The sequence below is a fragment of the Maylandia zebra genome, linkage group LG7 (assembly GCF_041146795.1).
Source record: "Maylandia zebra isolate NMK-2024a linkage group LG7, Mzebra_GT3a, whole genome shotgun sequence".
NCBI lineage: Eukaryota > Metazoa > Chordata > Actinopteri > Cichliformes > Cichlidae > Maylandia > Maylandia zebra.
In genome coordinates, this window is record NC_135173.1 from 66,054,920 (window position 1) to 66,072,232 (window position 17,313).

At 40.6% G+C, this 17,313-nt stretch overlaps 2 protein-coding genes across 4 annotated transcripts in view; both read right to left on the minus strand.

Annotated features, from left to right (window-relative positions):
- The window catches only part of LOC101465904 (troponin I, fast skeletal muscle), an 18,475-nt gene extending 9,816 nt beyond the window's left edge, over positions 1–8,659 (minus strand). For both annotated transcript variants that reach the window (XM_076886936.1, XM_004566184.5), the window contains exons 1-6: positions 8,553–8,659; positions 2,624–2,659; positions 1,625–1,661; positions 1,384–1,512; positions 1,161–1,250; positions 137–313 (exon numbers count right to left, since the gene is read on the minus strand). In XM_076886936.1, coding sequence (XP_076743051.1) covers positions 137–313; positions 1,161–1,250; positions 1,384–1,512; positions 1,625–1,661; positions 2,624–2,634 — 444 coding nt within the window. In that variant the 5' untranslated portion in view covers positions 2,635–2,659; positions 8,553–8,659. The remainder of the gene's footprint in view (positions 1–136; positions 314–1,160; positions 1,251–1,383; positions 1,513–1,624; positions 1,662–2,623; positions 2,660–8,552) is intronic.
- Positions 8,660–12,498: 3,839 nt separating this feature from the next.
- On the minus strand, positions 12,499–16,459 carry LOC101465603 (troponin I, fast skeletal muscle). 2 transcript variants are annotated; one of them, XM_012923241.4, is made up of 7 exons: positions 16,365–16,459; positions 14,336–14,369; positions 14,162–14,198; positions 13,954–14,082; positions 13,683–13,772; positions 13,192–13,368; positions 12,499–12,893 (listed from the first exon to the last, which is right to left on the minus strand). In XM_012923241.4, exons 2-7 carry the CDS (start codon positions 14,341–14,343, stop codon positions 12,798–12,800), a joined length of 537 nt encoding a protein of 178 aa, XP_012778695.1. In that variant the 5' UTR covers positions 14,344–14,369; positions 16,365–16,459; the 3' UTR covers positions 12,499–12,797. The 2 variants fall into 2 exon arrangements, with proteins under 2 accessions (XP_012778695.1, XP_076743050.1); XM_076886935.1 differs by lacking the exon at positions 16,365–16,459 and adding an exon at positions 14,679–15,013.
- Between the last annotated feature and the right edge of the window lie 854 nt (positions 16,460–17,313).

A 17,313-nucleotide genomic window follows, 5' to 3' on the forward strand; every position in this document is an offset into this window, starting at 1 on the left:
AACCAGTGGGTAAAGTAGGCACACTCCTCTTTTTTTCTGTCTGCGGAGTTACTTCTCATCGCTGATAAGGACTTAGACCTCACAGGTATCTGTGATTTTATTGAGTGAGGACCAAATGAACCAGGTAGCTGCTCACCTCCTCTTTCACCTCCTTCTTGACCTGCTTCAGATTGGCCCTCAGGTCCATGTTGACAGTGTGTTTGGAGCCCAACAGAGCTTTGAGCATGGCGTCAGCAGACATGCGCACTTTCTTCAGCCGGGGTCTCTTGAACTTTCCTCTCAAATCCACAATCTTGATATTGAGGTCCCTGACCTGAAGGAGGATTCTGAGGATTACTGACCTGACAGATTAAATAATCAATCATGAAGCAAACAGCAGTGACATGCAGGGTGTTTGGTGCTGAATTCATCACCAAGTACCACTAGCTTTAAAACAGTGTTGTTGGGTAATTAAAATGCTGACAGAAAAGCTACAGGAAGGAATAAGGATGTGAAATATTTCCAGTTAATGTTGCTATACAATTCACGGCAACTGCAGACCTCACAAGAAGGTTTGTTGTGTCTTCCATCAAAGTCTCAAGAGTGTGGAGGAGAAGTCAGAAAATGGTCAGTTACTCAATGAAAGCCTGACAAGCATCAGCCTAGCAGCAAGATCAGTATCTGCTCCTTTGAGGAGTAGCGGGCAGAGGACACAGGGAGGAGCCCTAAAAGGTGACGACTGCATGTGCATGTTTCTGGCCTGTGTACACAGAGCAGTGCCACCCAGATGGACTGCAGAGCCAGCATGCATGTACAAGCAAATGTGACTGCATAATATTATATTTGAAGTAAGCAGTTTTGTAATGTACTTATTCCTTAGTGTCAGACCAAAATCCAAAAGATAGGGAAGCTTCTAACATGAAAATAACCAAACAGCAACGGAAAATGACTGAAAAGGTTAAAAAAAACTTCAGGTATGTGATACTTGTTCAGAATACTTTTTTGGTCTTTTTTTGTTTTAAGGTGATCAGGAGAAAATACAAGAATTCATTTGGTTGATATTAAAATATAGCTTCCTATGTTTGTTGCAGTTTATACAGATATACATATACAGATACAGTATCTCTACTCGGTGCAAATAAAGACAAAAGGCCAACCTGGTGCAATGAAAAGTGTCTCACCTCATTCAGCACCATGTCCAGTTTGAACTCTATGCCGTATCGCTCATCTTCACTGATGATGATCTGCTCATGAAGCTTCTGGCACAGTTCCTAAAGTCAACATAGTGATAAAAGTTTTTTCTTTTTTAGATGCTTCCAATTTCAAAAACCCACATAAGAAATAAAATGCAATATGAAACGTGTCAAAAGCATAATTGTTTGAAACAGTGCAGTTTCTTCTCACCAACAGCTCGTCCCTGGAGTACGGCAGCTCAACAGGAGGACATTTATCTGCCAAAAACGTCTCTCTCTCTTTGGCCTTCACATTCGCTTCAGCGTCCAACAAATTACCTGCCACCACGAGCATGCAACCCTGAGGAGATTACATCATCACCCCATGTCAGGTAAGAGGAAGCACAGGCAAGCAGATGGGCATGTGTGAGGTATTTTGCTCTGTTAAGCTTATCAGTTAAAGTTAATCTTACCTTCAGGGTGTGCTTACGCCTCGCAGACAGCCTTTTCCTGCAGACGGAAACACAAATTATAATTGATGGAAGTAATGTATATTTGTGATGATCAATTTTATTGCAACCATAAAGATCGGTTTAATCCATTCCCAAAGGAAATAGTAATATATGTGGGTCACTGATGTGACATCAATATTTCATTGTCAAAGCAAAATGTCTGTTAAAATTAATTTCCTAAACGACATGTAGGTATTTTGATTTCTTTAAAAAAATCTTTAAGGTTTTATACATTTTCAGTGCATTGAAATAAGTGAGCAGCTTTATTGTGACTGTTGCAAGGTTACAAAATGCAAAGCAACAAAGTCAGTAAACAAACTCCAAAAGAGCCGGGCAATCACGAGGGAGAAGACACACGGGACTGACAGGAAACTATTATTTCTACTAGTACTATTTCTACACAAAAAGATAATCAGGGTAGACACAGTAGGGTGACAGGATGCAGTTGAAGATGACCAGTGACAAAGGGGCAGGAGGTGGAAGTAAAATTGAATACAAAACACAGAAGATTAAGGTATTAAAATACAAAATTGGACAATTGGGAAATGAAAAACAATTATAATGAAAGGAAAGGACAGACAGAGGATGTCAAGTCAGAGGGAAATAAAGCAGGGATTAATTAAAGTCTAGAAATACACAGTAACTAGAACTACACAGAGTACCAAAGATAAATGAAAATCAAAGATGAAATAAACAAAACTAAGAGCTTTTAATATTAAACAAGAATTAAAAACTTTGGAACCATCCAGGGATCGTGGAAAACATATGCATGTCTCATTAGTGACCCATAAATAATTTAATAATAAAGTAATCAGTGCAGCTAAATGTCACACACTGAATAAAAACAAAACCAAACAGTCCTTGTGAGGGAACCGCTTGTTCCTTTGCACACTGGCTGGTTACACAAACAGGGAAAATAAACTTACATGATTTACAGAAAATAGTAAAGTTTTTACTCACTCAGTGGCCATGTTTGCTGGATGATCCCGAGGTTACCTGACAAACACATAACAAGAGTTAATGCTTTTTATTGGAATCAATTTAGATACAAATATACAAATATATACATTTTAATGTCCCTGCCAGCAAAATGGTGACAGGGACACAATCAAAAGCAAAACTAGAGAAAAACATAAGTCACAAAGGATAAGGAGAGAGCAGTGGTCTGGAGCCACCACCTGTTAAACCATCACCTGTCTGGGTGTTATCTTTCATATTTATACCACAAGGTTTAGGATTGTGTTCATGGGAATTTTTGACCATTTTCCCCAAGCACATTTCTGAGGTCAGACACTGACGCTGGCTCACACTCTGCTCTAATTCATCCCAAAGGGCTTCTGTCGGGTTGAGGTCAGGACTCTGTGCAGGCCTGTCAAGGTCTTCCACACCAAACTCTCTCATCCAATTCTTTATGGACCTTGCTTTGTGCACTGGTGAGCAGTCATGTTGAAACAAAAGCTGTTCCCACAAAGCTGGTAGCATAAAATTGTCCAAAATGTCTAAGGGATTGACCCAAACGCCTGAAAAACACTCCCACACCCTAATCCCTCCTGTACCAAACTTTACACTTGCCACAATGCAGTCAGACAAGTACTGTTGTCCTGGCAACTGCCAAATCCAGACCAGTCCATCAGATTGCCAGACAGAGAAGCATGGCTTATGGAGATCACATCTCTACTGCTCTAAAGTCCAGTGATGGCGCACTATACACCACTGCTTTCAGCACTTTGCACTAACCTTAGTCATGTAAGGCTTGGATGCAGCTGCTCGGTCATAGAAACCCATTCCATGAATCTCTCTACACACTTGAGCTAATCTGAAGACCACATAAAGTTTGGAGCTCTGTAGTGATTTAACTCTGCAGACAGTTAGGTAGATGAGTAGAAGCACCTATGGTAGAGGTTGGCAACTTGTGGCTCCCTCACGAGCCACAGGTTACAATTAGGGTGAACGGTAATCCTGTTACTATTCATACTGGATGTAGTAATACTTAATGTATCCTCTCCCAGTTACATCTGCAAATCTGTCACCTGCGTGTGCTGCTCTTTTTCTCACGTTCTTTGGTAGGAGGAGCTAAAATGGCTCTTTTGATGTTGGAGGTTATGGACACCTGACCTAAAGTATTAATTCTCACCAGGGTCTTGAGTTATCATGATCACCAATCTGAATGTCCACGGGATAACAACTGTACTCCAAGCCTTTTAGACTGAGGCGTAACTTACCAAAGATAACCCAAGCAAATACAACATGAAGTTTTTAAATGATGATTTCTTTTATTAAAGGGAAAGAAAGCTATCCAAACCGCTTTTATGACATTAACATCTTCCCATTCAAGTATTATACACAAACGCTGTGTATCAGCATAAACACCTCATACCAACTTTCATTTTTCAGGGGCTGATTATTTAGAGACCTTTTAGTCACCGAGTGGACCACGAACTCCTCTTTATACTAAAGTAAAGTCGATTTAAATAAATGTGAGGTAATCTGTCCAACAGCTGAAACCTGGCCTACACTGCATCATGCAACAGGATAATAAGCAAAGATAATAAGGAAATAATCAAGGTGCTGCAAATTTGCAGCCAATTTTCAGATGTCAGTCTGATTGACAGGACATTCAGAGAGCTGTGCATGTAATGAGTGGGCCAGAATTCCTCCACAACAATGTAAGCGACTGATAAACTCATACAGAAATCTATTATTTCCAATTATTTTTTGCTAAAAATGTACTTTTTTCACAGGATTGCAGAGAGTCCTGTGAAGACATTTTCCCTTGGGAGTAAATAAAGAAATGAACGCCCATTTTCTTTGGTATATTAACAGCATTGGCAACAGTGGCAAAGATCTAAGAATAGCACGGTTGTGTTATCTTTCCATGGAACACTAACAAGGCAGAGTTGCAGCGTACTCGTTTTATCAAATGGACAAAGAATAAATCTTTGGAGCACTTTCAAATGTGGCCTCAGAAAAATCCATGCAGCTTTTCTGCTGACGGGTGGAGGAACGCTTCCTTTAGTCAGGCTGCCCGCAGCTGTCCACTGTTTACTTTATAAAGAATTGAGGGTGAACAAGGAAAAGCAATAACCCACATTTTTATTTCAGTATTAAACCACATCATGTCTCCGTTCTCTGACGCTGTCCTGCACCCACATTCACCTATCTCATATTTCATGTTTGGACCGTGTGAATTCTATCTTAAGACATCATGTTAATTCCAGGAAATTTCATGGAACGGCACTTTGTAACCCAGGACGTGTTAATGCCTTAAAGGAACCATGCCGCTATTTCTAGCAGCACAGCTCAAGGGATACAGGTCCAGCACTGCGAAGGGAAACATTTCAACAACTGTGGATTGCCATGACATTTGGTTTGTTGTCTTGTGCCTGTGCTTTCAGCGCCACGAGCAGGTCAGATTTTTACTTCACTGTAGCATGCAATAAAAAATGAATTTGCATAGATTTTGGAACAGATTACTACAATGCTAAATCAATGTTATGTTAACTAACTAAAAGCCAGTGTTATAACATTGTTATAAGGGTCACAGTGTTATAAAAAGCATATAATACCAGCGCCACACCTCTAAAATAACCTGAACAGATGTGTACTTTTGGTGTGATGTTAACAGAACATGCTAATATTAGCATGATAATAAGATAATGACCTTAACAACGCCCAGCATATGATATAAAGAACATTGAGGAGTTCATGACTATCCTTCCACTTCACACACTCTCTATAAAAAGACAACTACTTTCTCCTTTGCTTCTAAAAGATTATCCCTACCAGAAGTGTATCATGTAGCATGCTTTATAACATCCACCCACGTCTTCTTCTGTTTGTCCAAAGTTGGATATCACATCTTAAGCAAGGGTATTCTAGACATCCCTCTCCCCTGCAACATTTTTGGTCCCTCCTGGGCAACCTTGAGCCATTCCCAGGATAGATGAGACATGTGATACCCCCAGCTCAGGGTCTACCCTGGGGTCTCCTCCCAGCCGGACATGTCTGTAAAACCTCCAAAGGAAGGCACCAAACCACCACATCTGACGTCATTTGGATGTCCTTTTGACACAAAGGAGCAGATGTCAAAGCAACCCAAGTTCCAGGGCTGAGCTCTTGTAGCTGTCTCATTCTTTTTCATTTGTCACTAACTAGAGCTTATAACCATGGGTGAGAGTTGGAGCACAGATCTGCCTTTAAAGCAAACGTTGATTGCTTTACAAGTCAAGCTTTTCACTATAATAAGCCTGTCAAACTCCTGCATTTCATCTAACTCCAAATGAGTCAGCCTTCCCATCAGACACTCTACATTGCCATCACTTACAAGCAAGACCTCAAGATATTAAAACATCTTAACAGCAACCCAGCCCCAGAGGGAGCAATCTGCAGTTTCAGGAGAGAACCAAGGTTTCAGACTTGGAGATGCTGACTTTAACACTTGGCTACAAGATGTCGCAGTGGGTGCTAAAGATTGGGGCCTGATAAAGCCAACAGAACACGTCAAGTGGAAAAAGCAGAGCACGATGCCATGTCTCCATACTTGACATGCTACTCACACCAAGGCCCAAACCTTTAAGCCTTTACTGTCTGAGAATACAGATAGTTGTCTGAACTGTAAACAACCCCAAATTTTAGGGTTATTTTGTCCATTTACAAGCCACACCTAAGACACAATCTGTCAATTAAGATGCTGCATAAGCTTCACTTCTGGAAATGTACCTTCTCCCTTTATTATCATCACAGATAATGGTACATAGCTAGAAAACAGTTGCTTAGGCGTGTCTGTGGATGGCAGTATCAGTCTGTCAGCCCATATATTCAGTTATTCTGGCTTTTCTTCCAATGTGACATCCCTGCTTAGTAATCACTCATCTTATCAACAACTTCAATAACTTTGTTGAGCCTCTGAATTTTCATCTAGCCCAACCATTAGGTACTTGGAAGTTCATGACATGTAAAACTACTGACATTTCCATAGTATCAGCTGGAGTTTTTGTTTTGTTTGCAAATAGATCCAAACTCCAGGCAAACAAAATGCAAACTATCTGCAGGGTTAGATATCAGTGGACGGGTAAACCAACCCTTCAAGTACCAGCCACACGACACTTGTAGACATCCTCAGAAGTTAGACGGTCACTGCCTGAGCTGCTTGTAATGTTTAGGAGATGTGATGGAGGAGAGGATTAAGACTATTTCTGGAGCCACAGCTGTTCTTGACGTCTTCATTGTACAGGGGGAAAAAAAGAGGGACAGCAGGCTCGCCTTAAAAGAAAAGACGAGTGACAAACACTGCAGGCATCCTAACGCACATAACTGACCAGGAACACATGGTCGTCATCTGTAAGCCAATAAGAAGCCGGTGAGGGGGGTATCGCCGGGTATTTTAAGACACTCAGAACTCCGAGGGCACAACAGCATGTTGCTCTAGAGATAAAATCGTATTTGTAGGGGCCTTGATTTTTAAGTGTGTGTGCGTGTGTGAGTATTATGAGCAGGATTGTCTCTGAAGGAGCAGGAGGATTCACAGTAACCCAATACTGCAGAACATCCCTCAGACAGCCAAGACACTAGAGCATATCACAAAAATAGCGTGCCGCTGCCCTCAGACACACACTGCTTCACTCTTACAAAAATAAAAACAAGAAGATACAGGATACATTTCCATCCAATGCAAAATCCTGAAATGAATCTGCTGTAATAGCATGTGTGTTAGAGAAAAGACTCAAAAGTGTTCAAAAAGCCTAAATGAAGCTTGTCTCAAACACTTGTAGAAGAGCATCAATAGATGAATGATGACTTCAACAGCGGCTAAAACAGAAAAACAGTTGGAAAGTATTTTTAAAAACGAGCCAAAACACAAACGACATGTGGAATAAAATATTTTTCTAGCTTTGTGGTCGGGCTTATTCTGCACAAACATAGTTTCAGGTACTATGTTTCCCTTTAAGTCTCATCCATGCATTTCCATTTGAGTGTCCCAAACAGCTGAAAACTCCAGATAAAGACATTGATGTGAAGCTAGCTTTGAAATGAAGTTGATAAAATGAAGTTTTGTTGTTTCTTAAAACATTTGAAGATTACATTTTCCTCAAAAAATAATATTTCTACAAAATATAGACATGGGTACAACAAAAACAATATGACTTAAAGTTATATTTAAAATACACAATCTGTTGTTCAGAGAAGTCCAGAAAAAGAACCAAAAACCAAGCCATAGTGGGCTTTAATGCTTTAACGCGTGTGGAAAAAAACAGGCTAAATTTGATAAGCAGGGATTAAACTGAAGTGTAAAATGTGAAGTCAGGTCCCTGAAGATTAGACCCAGTTTTCTTCTGCTGTCCCCCCGCTTCCCTCAGTGCTGACAGGAGGATAAACACTGGCAGATCGACTTTCAGGTTAATGCCTTGTAGTGGTGTCATCTTTCAGCATGCCACATCACCACGCCATACATCACCGTACGCCAATGCAGCAGAGCGAGCACACGTCCAGACGGAAAACTACTCTTTCAAACTTTGAAATCCTAAAAATATGTCAAGTAATTACATGTAACTCCACACAAACATTAACTACAGAGTGAGGAAATCACTCAAATTCTCCACTGTCAACATTCGATATAATGGTGACTTCCAAAAGACGTAAAACCTCCAAGAACCTTTTATGGTCACTACAAACTTATCAAACTGACACCATCTTTAAATAGTTGGCCAGGCGCCAACAACATCCTCCCATCAATGACAGCAAATATCAAATATTCTCCTCTGAGATCAAAGCTTCAACCTTCCACAGAGACATTTACGTCTGCACTCCCAAGACGAGACAAATCATCTACAGCTGCAACCAACCAAAATGTGATCAACTAAAATAAAAGAGGAAAAGAGAGAAATCTTACTTTAACCAGGCCGAGCTGTTAGAGTCACGGAGACACAGACAGAGTCGCAGGCAGACCAAGTGTTAAGAAGGTATATATTGCAATCTCCATGGCCTTCTAAATCCTGCACTTTCTCGTTATGGAAGTGGATTACTGGTCAAACCAATGAGCTGGCAAGGTCATGAAATACAGTACACTGTCATCTGCCCCCTTCCACGGCTTGCCTCATTATAAATAACCCGCCCTTTAACATTGTAATCTGTATTATCTTGAGCCATCAAGTCTCTGACAGGCAGAATTCAAGGAAGAAATGAAACCACAGAGATATTTTATGAATCCCACTTAACACTTATATAAATACTTTGCTGACAAATGATGAGTTGAGATAGAGCAGGAAAACACACACTGCTAACTTTAACTCGTTGGCTATGGAGAAGCTTTTTTTTTTTCATTTTAATATTTGAAAACAGGAGGAAGAGGAACTCACAGTGTGCTGCTGCAGAGATGAGCTTTGGAGGTGACTTGGTTAAATAAGAGAACGTTAGCATCCTATAAAACATTAATAAACAGTGTAACTCACATTTTAGATTATTTTAAACCTGGGATAAAATGTGGTGATAATTTAAAAAGAACTAAAACAACTTTAGAAAAACATTTGATAAAGAACACTTACCTGTGACGTGTCCCTGAGTGAAGACAGTCGAACACCCTTTTTCTACTGATGGCCCAAAGAGTGCGACCACAATTAAAAAGTTGTCATATTTTCAAAGAAAATTCAAAATTAGTTTCAAAATTTCAAAGAAGTTTCTCAGAACTTAGATTTTTTTTTTAAATACTTGCATTGCCCGTGCTCTTAAAGGTGAGAGCGGCTGTTTTAATTCCATGCAGGTAAAGAGGACTCATCAAAAAGTCTTTAAAGGATGATCGAAATACACCAAGTCTAATAAGCTCTTTGAAAAGGAGCACCAGGAAATAAGAGGAGGCAAGGGGAGAGACAAGAATATGGACACACACACAGAGGAAAGAAAACAAAGGAAGGAACGGACTCAGAAAGAAAGTCGTTACCAAAATAAAACTGGGAGCAAAAGTGAAGGAGAAGGCCACTAACAAACCGGCACAGATGACGGCAAGGAAACACAGTAGACATCAGGAAATTTTGATATTATATCAAAACCAAAATGTAAACACTAAGCAAGAAACCATGAAGCTTGTATTCTTTCATTTACTCAAAAAAGCTTCTGCCCAAAATGCTGACTTTAACATATTAGGCAGCATGAAGACTCCAGCAATACTTGAACAACAACAACAACTTTATTCGCAGACCAACACGTCTCGGCTTCATCAGGGACAGAAATTATCAGATTTAATGGATTCTGCTCAACTGAAATGTATTAATTGGTATCATTCATTTAATAACAATCCAAATTCTCAGCCGGAAAAGGGTGGAGTGCCCACTCCGGGTCGGGGATGAGTTCCTGCCCCAAGTGGAGGAGTTCAAGTATCTCGGGGTCTTGTTCGCGAGTGATGGGAGAAGGGAGCCGGAGATCGACAGACGGATTGGGGCTGCAGCTGCAGTAATGCGGACGCTGCACCGGTCCGTCGTGGTGAAGAGGGAGCTGAGTGTAAAAGCGAAGCTCTCAATTTACCGGTCGATCTACGTCCCTACCCTCACCTATGGCCACGAGCTGTGGGTAGTGACCGAAAGAACGAGATCGCGGATACAAGCGGCAGAAATGAGCTTCCTCCGAAGGGTGGCTGGCCTCTCCCTTAGAGATAGGGTGAGAAGTTCGGCCATCCGGGAGGGGCTCAGAGTAGAGCCGCTGCTGCTCCACATCGAAAGGAGCCAGCTGAGGTGGTTCGGGCATCTGACAAGGATGCCCCCTGGGCGCCTCCTGGGTGAGGTGTTCCAGGCATGTCCCACTGAGAGGAGGCCCCGGGGCAGACCCAGGACACGCTGGAGAGATTATATCTCTCGGCTGGCCTGGGAACGCCTTGGTATTCCCCCGGATAAGCTGGAGGAGGTGGCTGGGGAGAGGGAGGTCTGGGCCTCTTTGCTTAGGCTGCTGCCCCCGCGACCCGGCCCCGGACAAAGCGGATGAAGATGGATGGATGGATGGACAATCCAAATTTCTTTAAAGATTATGCATTTGAATAAATAAACCTTTAATTTTATATATCATTTTACTTCCAATTGAGACTCAAATGTCTTTCTCGAGACATTTTTTTTTATTTCTGAGCATGATCCAAAACAACTTTAAATTTAATGTTCATGTGAATGATCAGCAGTTAAAATGTTCATCTCTTTAATAGTTTTTTTCTCCCGGGAATTATACTTCTGCTTTCTTATATTATACTTTTACATGAGCCCAAAAGCAAGATTTTTTTTCATAGTATATTTAAATAATAAATTTTATGAAGCTTTGTAAACCATATGGTTGTAATATTCCGAGTTAAACACGAGTATTTCAGAAACGTTGTTGACACAGAAAGAATAACAACTAAAAGACGAGCCTGGTATCAGAATGTAGGTAAAAAGCAGAACTTTCATATCATTTAGCTTCTTCTGAGAAACCAGAATCCTCCATGCTCATAGGAACCTTGAAAGTTATAGATTTGTGGAGTTATCTCCAATCATGTTTTCAATGAGAAAACTGATCAAACATCCAGGGTACCAATATGTTATATACTGTGATACTGGTGCTCAGATTTCTTCATAGGCAAAAAACAAATAAGATAAAACTAAAGCTAAAAATAGTTCTGAGGAAAACTAAGAGTTTAGCTTTAGATTGTGACGCTTGTAGTCAGTGTAAAATTGCTGTTTGTAGCAGAGCTTAAATGTGTTTTGTAGCCTTAAAAATCACACATACAAGCTTCAGCCCATCCCTATAAATGTGTATGATTATGAAGGATGAGGATCAAACTTTGTGTGACTTCATTAAACTTCCAAATTGTAGAAATAACAATCAGCTCATCAGATGAAAACTGGGATCACAAATAAATCTTTAAAAAATGACATATTGGTTTATTGGTCTATATTTGCAATTTGTGGAACTTTTCTCACTCAGGATTCTTCGACTGAACTTTTATTGACAAAAGATCCAACCATCATTATAACTGTTGGATGGTGCAAACCACTACGAAAAGTTCTGCTGTTCCCAAAGCAAACAGGGAGGTCAAACACATACAAAGATATTCTGCTTTTTCTTAAACAGTCATCTTTTCTATCAAACTGTGAAACCTGTGGGAAAGATTCAATTCCAAGGTGATTTGTATGAAGTCTTGGTGTCACCTCTGTCTGTCACCAAAAGTCAAAGAGCCATCGAAGATGAATTTAGAGTTTTAGTTAATCTGCCTGACACCATTAGATCCTTTGGGCCTCATAAAGCAAAAACAGCCACAAACACGACTCAGTCCGGAACTCTGAACCGGATTAGAGCTGCTGCTTTTTAACATTCCCGCAAGCTAAAGAGAAACCACAAAAAGATCTTTTTTTAAGAAAAAATAAAGGACATGTGTCGTTTCATTTTCCCTTCACTCCTATTTATTGAAAACTATCCCAACCTCCACTTCGGTATGTCAGCACAGCCCCGAAATGCATATTCTTAAGACCAAATAGTCAGCTAACTGACCACAGGTTAAAGAATATTTAAGAAATGTTCTCAAAAACAATCATCGTGATGCTGAAAAGTCATTGTTCAACTATAATAATAATAATAATAATGCAAAGATTAAAGTATTATGTCTATGATATCATACAGAGGGGAAAAGTATAAAAAACTGCATGAAGTTAAGTGTTTCGAGCAGTCGGCAGCCTGAGAGTTTGGTTGACAGGGATTACTGAGTATGTGCAGTGATCCCTGTCAGCCAAACGCTCATTATTACAAACTTTGGATATTTTTAATTTGGGTATCCAAATTAAAAATATCCAAATTAAAAAAACACCAAAACTCACTGTTGTTTTGGAACACAGTTAAACACACACTATGTCCATAAGCATGAGCCATCACAGCGCAGTTATCATTTAGAGGTTATTTTTTTAGACTGTGGCTGTCTCTACTGTCATAGTTTGGTTTCTATTAGTGTAAACCAGAAATGCTTCAACCTGGTTGGCATTACCATAAGTAAAGACAGCACATCTTCTTCAGCAGGAATTGTTTGTTTATTCAGTAAAAATGTTTACAGGATCAAAAATGGTTGTCTGCTTTCTAATCGTCACATTAAGCCCGTCAGTGACAAACAGAAACTAAAAATACTCTTAAGCATTGTTTAGGCCTCAGCCTCAAACATCTTCTTCCTCCCATCCATGCCGGATTTGTCTTCAATGTTTTTGCGCCAGTCGCCGACATCACGGAGCTCTTTGTCCTAAAACACAACCAAAAAAGAGAGCCAGGTTAGGTGCTTTAATTAAACAGTGTCAGAGAATAATCTCAGCCTCATACACCAAGTTAGAGTCTAATATGACTCTAACTTAAATAGCAACGACATTAAATGTCGTTGCTATTTAATGAAATTTGATTAAATGTTGTATAAGTGACAAAATGTTAGAAATCTAAAAAATATAGCATCAAATGATAAATGCACATTGATAAATATTACTGGCTGCTGCTTTTGAGACAACAACAAACACATTTATAAAATATGCATCCAACCAGGTCCTCACCTCGTCCTTCACCTCCTTCTTGACCTGCTTCAGGTTGGCTCTCAGGTCCAGGTTAACTGTGTGTTTGGAGCCTAGCAGAGCTTTCAGCATGGCGTCTGCAGACATGCGTACTTTTTTCAGCACGGGCTTCTTAAACTTGCCCATCAGGTCCTGGACTTTAATCTTCAGGTCATCGATCTGGAAAAGAAGATTACAGAGACCATGATGAAAGTTCTTCAGCATGGAATTTGATCCAAAGCACTGGATATTCCAGTTTTATTTAATCATCAGAACATTAAAGTGTCGGGTGAAAAAAAGTAGAAGGTTTGCCATCTGGGCAGCGGTGCTGTGTTTTACATAATTTTATTCACACTCCCTAAATCTGACATGACATCCTTCTGCTGATGGAAGACTTCACCATCAACCGATACCTTAGTTTAAATGTTCAAGCAAAGCACAGCCCGAGCTTCTGATGATGGACGCACGGCAGGTTCCGCAGGGTTATATTCTACCTCTTTGTTGGCTTTGTTGACTTTCATCTCCAGGTCGTATCGCTCCTCATCGATCCCGTCGATCTTGCGGTGGATCTCCTTGCACAGATCCTGAGCACAGATGCAAAAGCCATTGTTACACATGCACTGCAACTATGAACTTTTCCAGACGTTACCCAACAGAGATGCATATTAGAACGCAAATGCTGGACATGAAATGGTCATTAACGAGCCAGGTCGCTAGTCTGTGTGACATCCTCAGCACAAGTGTTGGTGTTCTTTTGTGACGTGCCTGCAGCTCCTGCATGGTCCTGGGCATGGACACAGGAGGACAGGTCTCAGCTATGTACCTCCTCTTTGCCTCCTCTCGCTCTCTTTCTTCCTCCTCCAGTATACCTTTAGCGATGGACAGCATCAAACTCTTCAAAAAAAATAACGTACATGTCACATCGCGTGTACATGCAGATTGCAAATAGTTCCGATTGCAAAAGAGCTTTTACCTTCAGCTGATGCTTACGACTTGATGACACTTTTTTCCTAAAAGAAAATCAATCCGTTTGTCATAAGCAAACTTCAAAATTCAAAATCAGCTTAGATAAATCGTTTGTTTTTTTTACTTCAAAATGTTTAAGAACTTTTTCAGACTTGTGTAAAAACAAGACAGAAGTACTCACCCCGACATCTTGGTGTTTGTTTGGGTTCAAAACCCTGCAGAAAAACATTAGGGGGAAGGGGAAAGAATGGTTAATTATTAGGAAATAACTGTGAAGTCATGGGCTAACAGAAAGATTGGGAAGGAAGGCAGGTTAAAGTGGGGTCAGACTGAGAAACAGTTCAAGAATGCTTCTATTGAAAAGAATAACTCCACTTAGGAGAAACACGACACCGACTTGAGGATCAGCGGTACTCCTCGAGGAAAAACCTCTAGGCTAAATTAGGATCAGGATTTTGGGTCTGTTGTCCCCCCCTGGGTTCCCTTGTCTGTCTTCTTGAAGATTATTAAGAAAAACTTGATACCTCCTGTGTTGGTGCAAACATCTCAGACATGACTAAGTCATGAAATGCCTTCTCTGAAAATAGAGACTGAGCAGAACAATCCAGATCAACAATCGCTGCACCCAGACTGAGAGGAGGGAAATAAGGACCCTGCCATTTTTAACCAAGAAGAATCAAGAATCTTCCTTAGATACTCAGTACTCAACTAGCAATAAATGTTTAGCGCAAATGTGGTCCACAATCTGTAGTTTCTCTGGGCCACATTCAGCCCTGATTGATGGTACAGACTAAGGGTGAGTCCAACTGGCTTAACTTAGGTGTACCTTATATGGCATAGATGGCAAGCTCGTTTGTGGCATTTGGACCACATGTGGTCCACACAATAATTGCAAAACCTTTCTTGCCCCCAGCTCTTGATTTTTGGGCTACCAACAGCACACACTACATTTGCTCTAAATAGTATCAGGCCTACATCGTGACTTTTGGTCCAGGTTGGACCAACAAGACATTCCTGCAAATGACAAAATTAACCCAGATTCAGCCCAGAATACAGAATCGTAGCATCACTTTGCATAAATCTGCAGTTTGAACCTTTCTTCTTTTTTTAATCTCATCCAAGCTTTCTAGCATTCAAAGTATTAAAACAGAATCCAATAAAAAGCTTAATATTTCTATGGAATAACACACACACACACATCATCATCATCATCATCATCATCATCATCAGTTAAAAGATGCGGATCTCAAGATGGTCTCAAGAAAAAAACAATAAATTTAAAGTTATTTTGATGCCTTCAAACTCCCACCATTTCTCAACAACACTCAACTTTTTAGAACTCGCAAACTCCAAACATCAGAAATTTAAACCATGAGAAGAAAAAAGTACTGATGATACAAAAGGGAGAGCACATGTTTGAAGTGACTTTAAGCTTTTCTTTTGCGATAATGACACAACGTACCACAAAACAACCACTGAAGGATCACAGAGAGTTGAAAATGTAACGCATTTCTAATTACTCGCAAGGCAGAACACCATCGGTGCACTTCTTCTGTGCAGCTGTCGCACTTTGGTTGGACTTGTGACAGCTACAGGTGCTGAAGCTCTCAGAGTGTTTACAGGTGACTCAGTCCCACTGAGTTTAGATTAGATTAGATTAGATAGAACTTTATTAATCCCTCGGGTGGGTTCCTCTGGGAAATTCGATTTCCAAAAAAGCACAGCACAGCACAGACAGAAGAGTTTTGTTCTTTCTACAAATACAAAACGGATGACATTTCACTGCGTTCAATTATGTTTTGGATGCTGATGTTTCCATGTATTGGAGCTTATCTGTATAAAACATGGAGCTGATTGCATTAGACCAGATAAATGTGACACACGACCTCTGTGATGACACGGCGAGAAACACTGGGACTATCACTTTCCAAACGCGAGAGTCCATTTGCACCAGCACACCTCATCACACTGCACTTCACACCTAGAGCGCTGACAGCGCCACCCCCAAAACAAACCATACTGGCATTAAAAAGCTTCTCATCACCATCGTCATCATCATCATCCTGCAGTGACACTTTCTAATGAGCTCGTTTCTTCTCACCACATCACAAGTTTAGCTTTAGCTTTTACCAAAACCTCAAAAAAAGATCCCTTCAATGAACTGCAACAGAACGAGATCTGTCCAAAAGGTAGTCTAAGAGATTTCTCACCTTTTGGCTGATGAGGAAAACAGAAATGACCAACCGATTTGGGAAGCAGCCTCGTTCCTGGTGCTATAAGTTGGTATATATACTGCATTCCCAAAAGGCAAAGGGAACCCCATCTTTCTCTTTATGGAAGGCAACTTTTTCACTGACCAATGGGATGCAGCACCTGAAATATTATATCTGACCTCCCCTCCTCACCCCCTGAGAATCTCCCCGCCCTATCTCGTCATTATAAATAACCCCTTCTGCCCAGATTGCTTTGCTTATTGAATTATTCTCTTCCTACCCCCAAAAAGGAAGTCGCTCCTGTACTGAGTAGAAACGCAGAAGTTGCAAATCAAACAGCATATGGTATATTTACAGGGTCGAGGGGTTTTAGGCAGTTTTAGGCAGTTTTTCAGGAGATCACGGAGCAGGAGTGATGAAAGTTAAGGAGACAGCAGGTGGGAGGGCAGAGCAATGTTGTCAAGACCCTGGCTGAAGGATACAATTAAGAAGCTGTTAACAGAAGGTGGCCAAGCACTTTCTACATTTCAGTGCAGGAGGGGAAAAAAACAGAGCGGGAATTCCCCACTGTTTCCTGTTTTTCCTCTTAATAAGGCAATAGATGAGAAATAAAAAAAAAGGTTTATCTGAGGAGAGGTGACATGACAGTTCCATGCAATCTGCTGCTTTCATGCTCTGTTATGCTGCTGAAGCTCTACCAGTGGCTCAAAACGAGGCTTTTTTGTTAATGTGGCAGCAGAGGGAGAATAAAGACTACACTGGGAACAATTTTCATGCTCTTGTGCAGCCCTGTGCCCTCATTCAGGCGTATTACACAGAAAGTGGCGCTGCACACGAGTCTGATAATTGCTTTGCATTACATAAGTGTTTTGTATTCAGAAGCGATCGTGCAGCTGTTACAGCTGGAACTCATTTCAACATATCTGAAATCTGCTTGGTAGCTTCA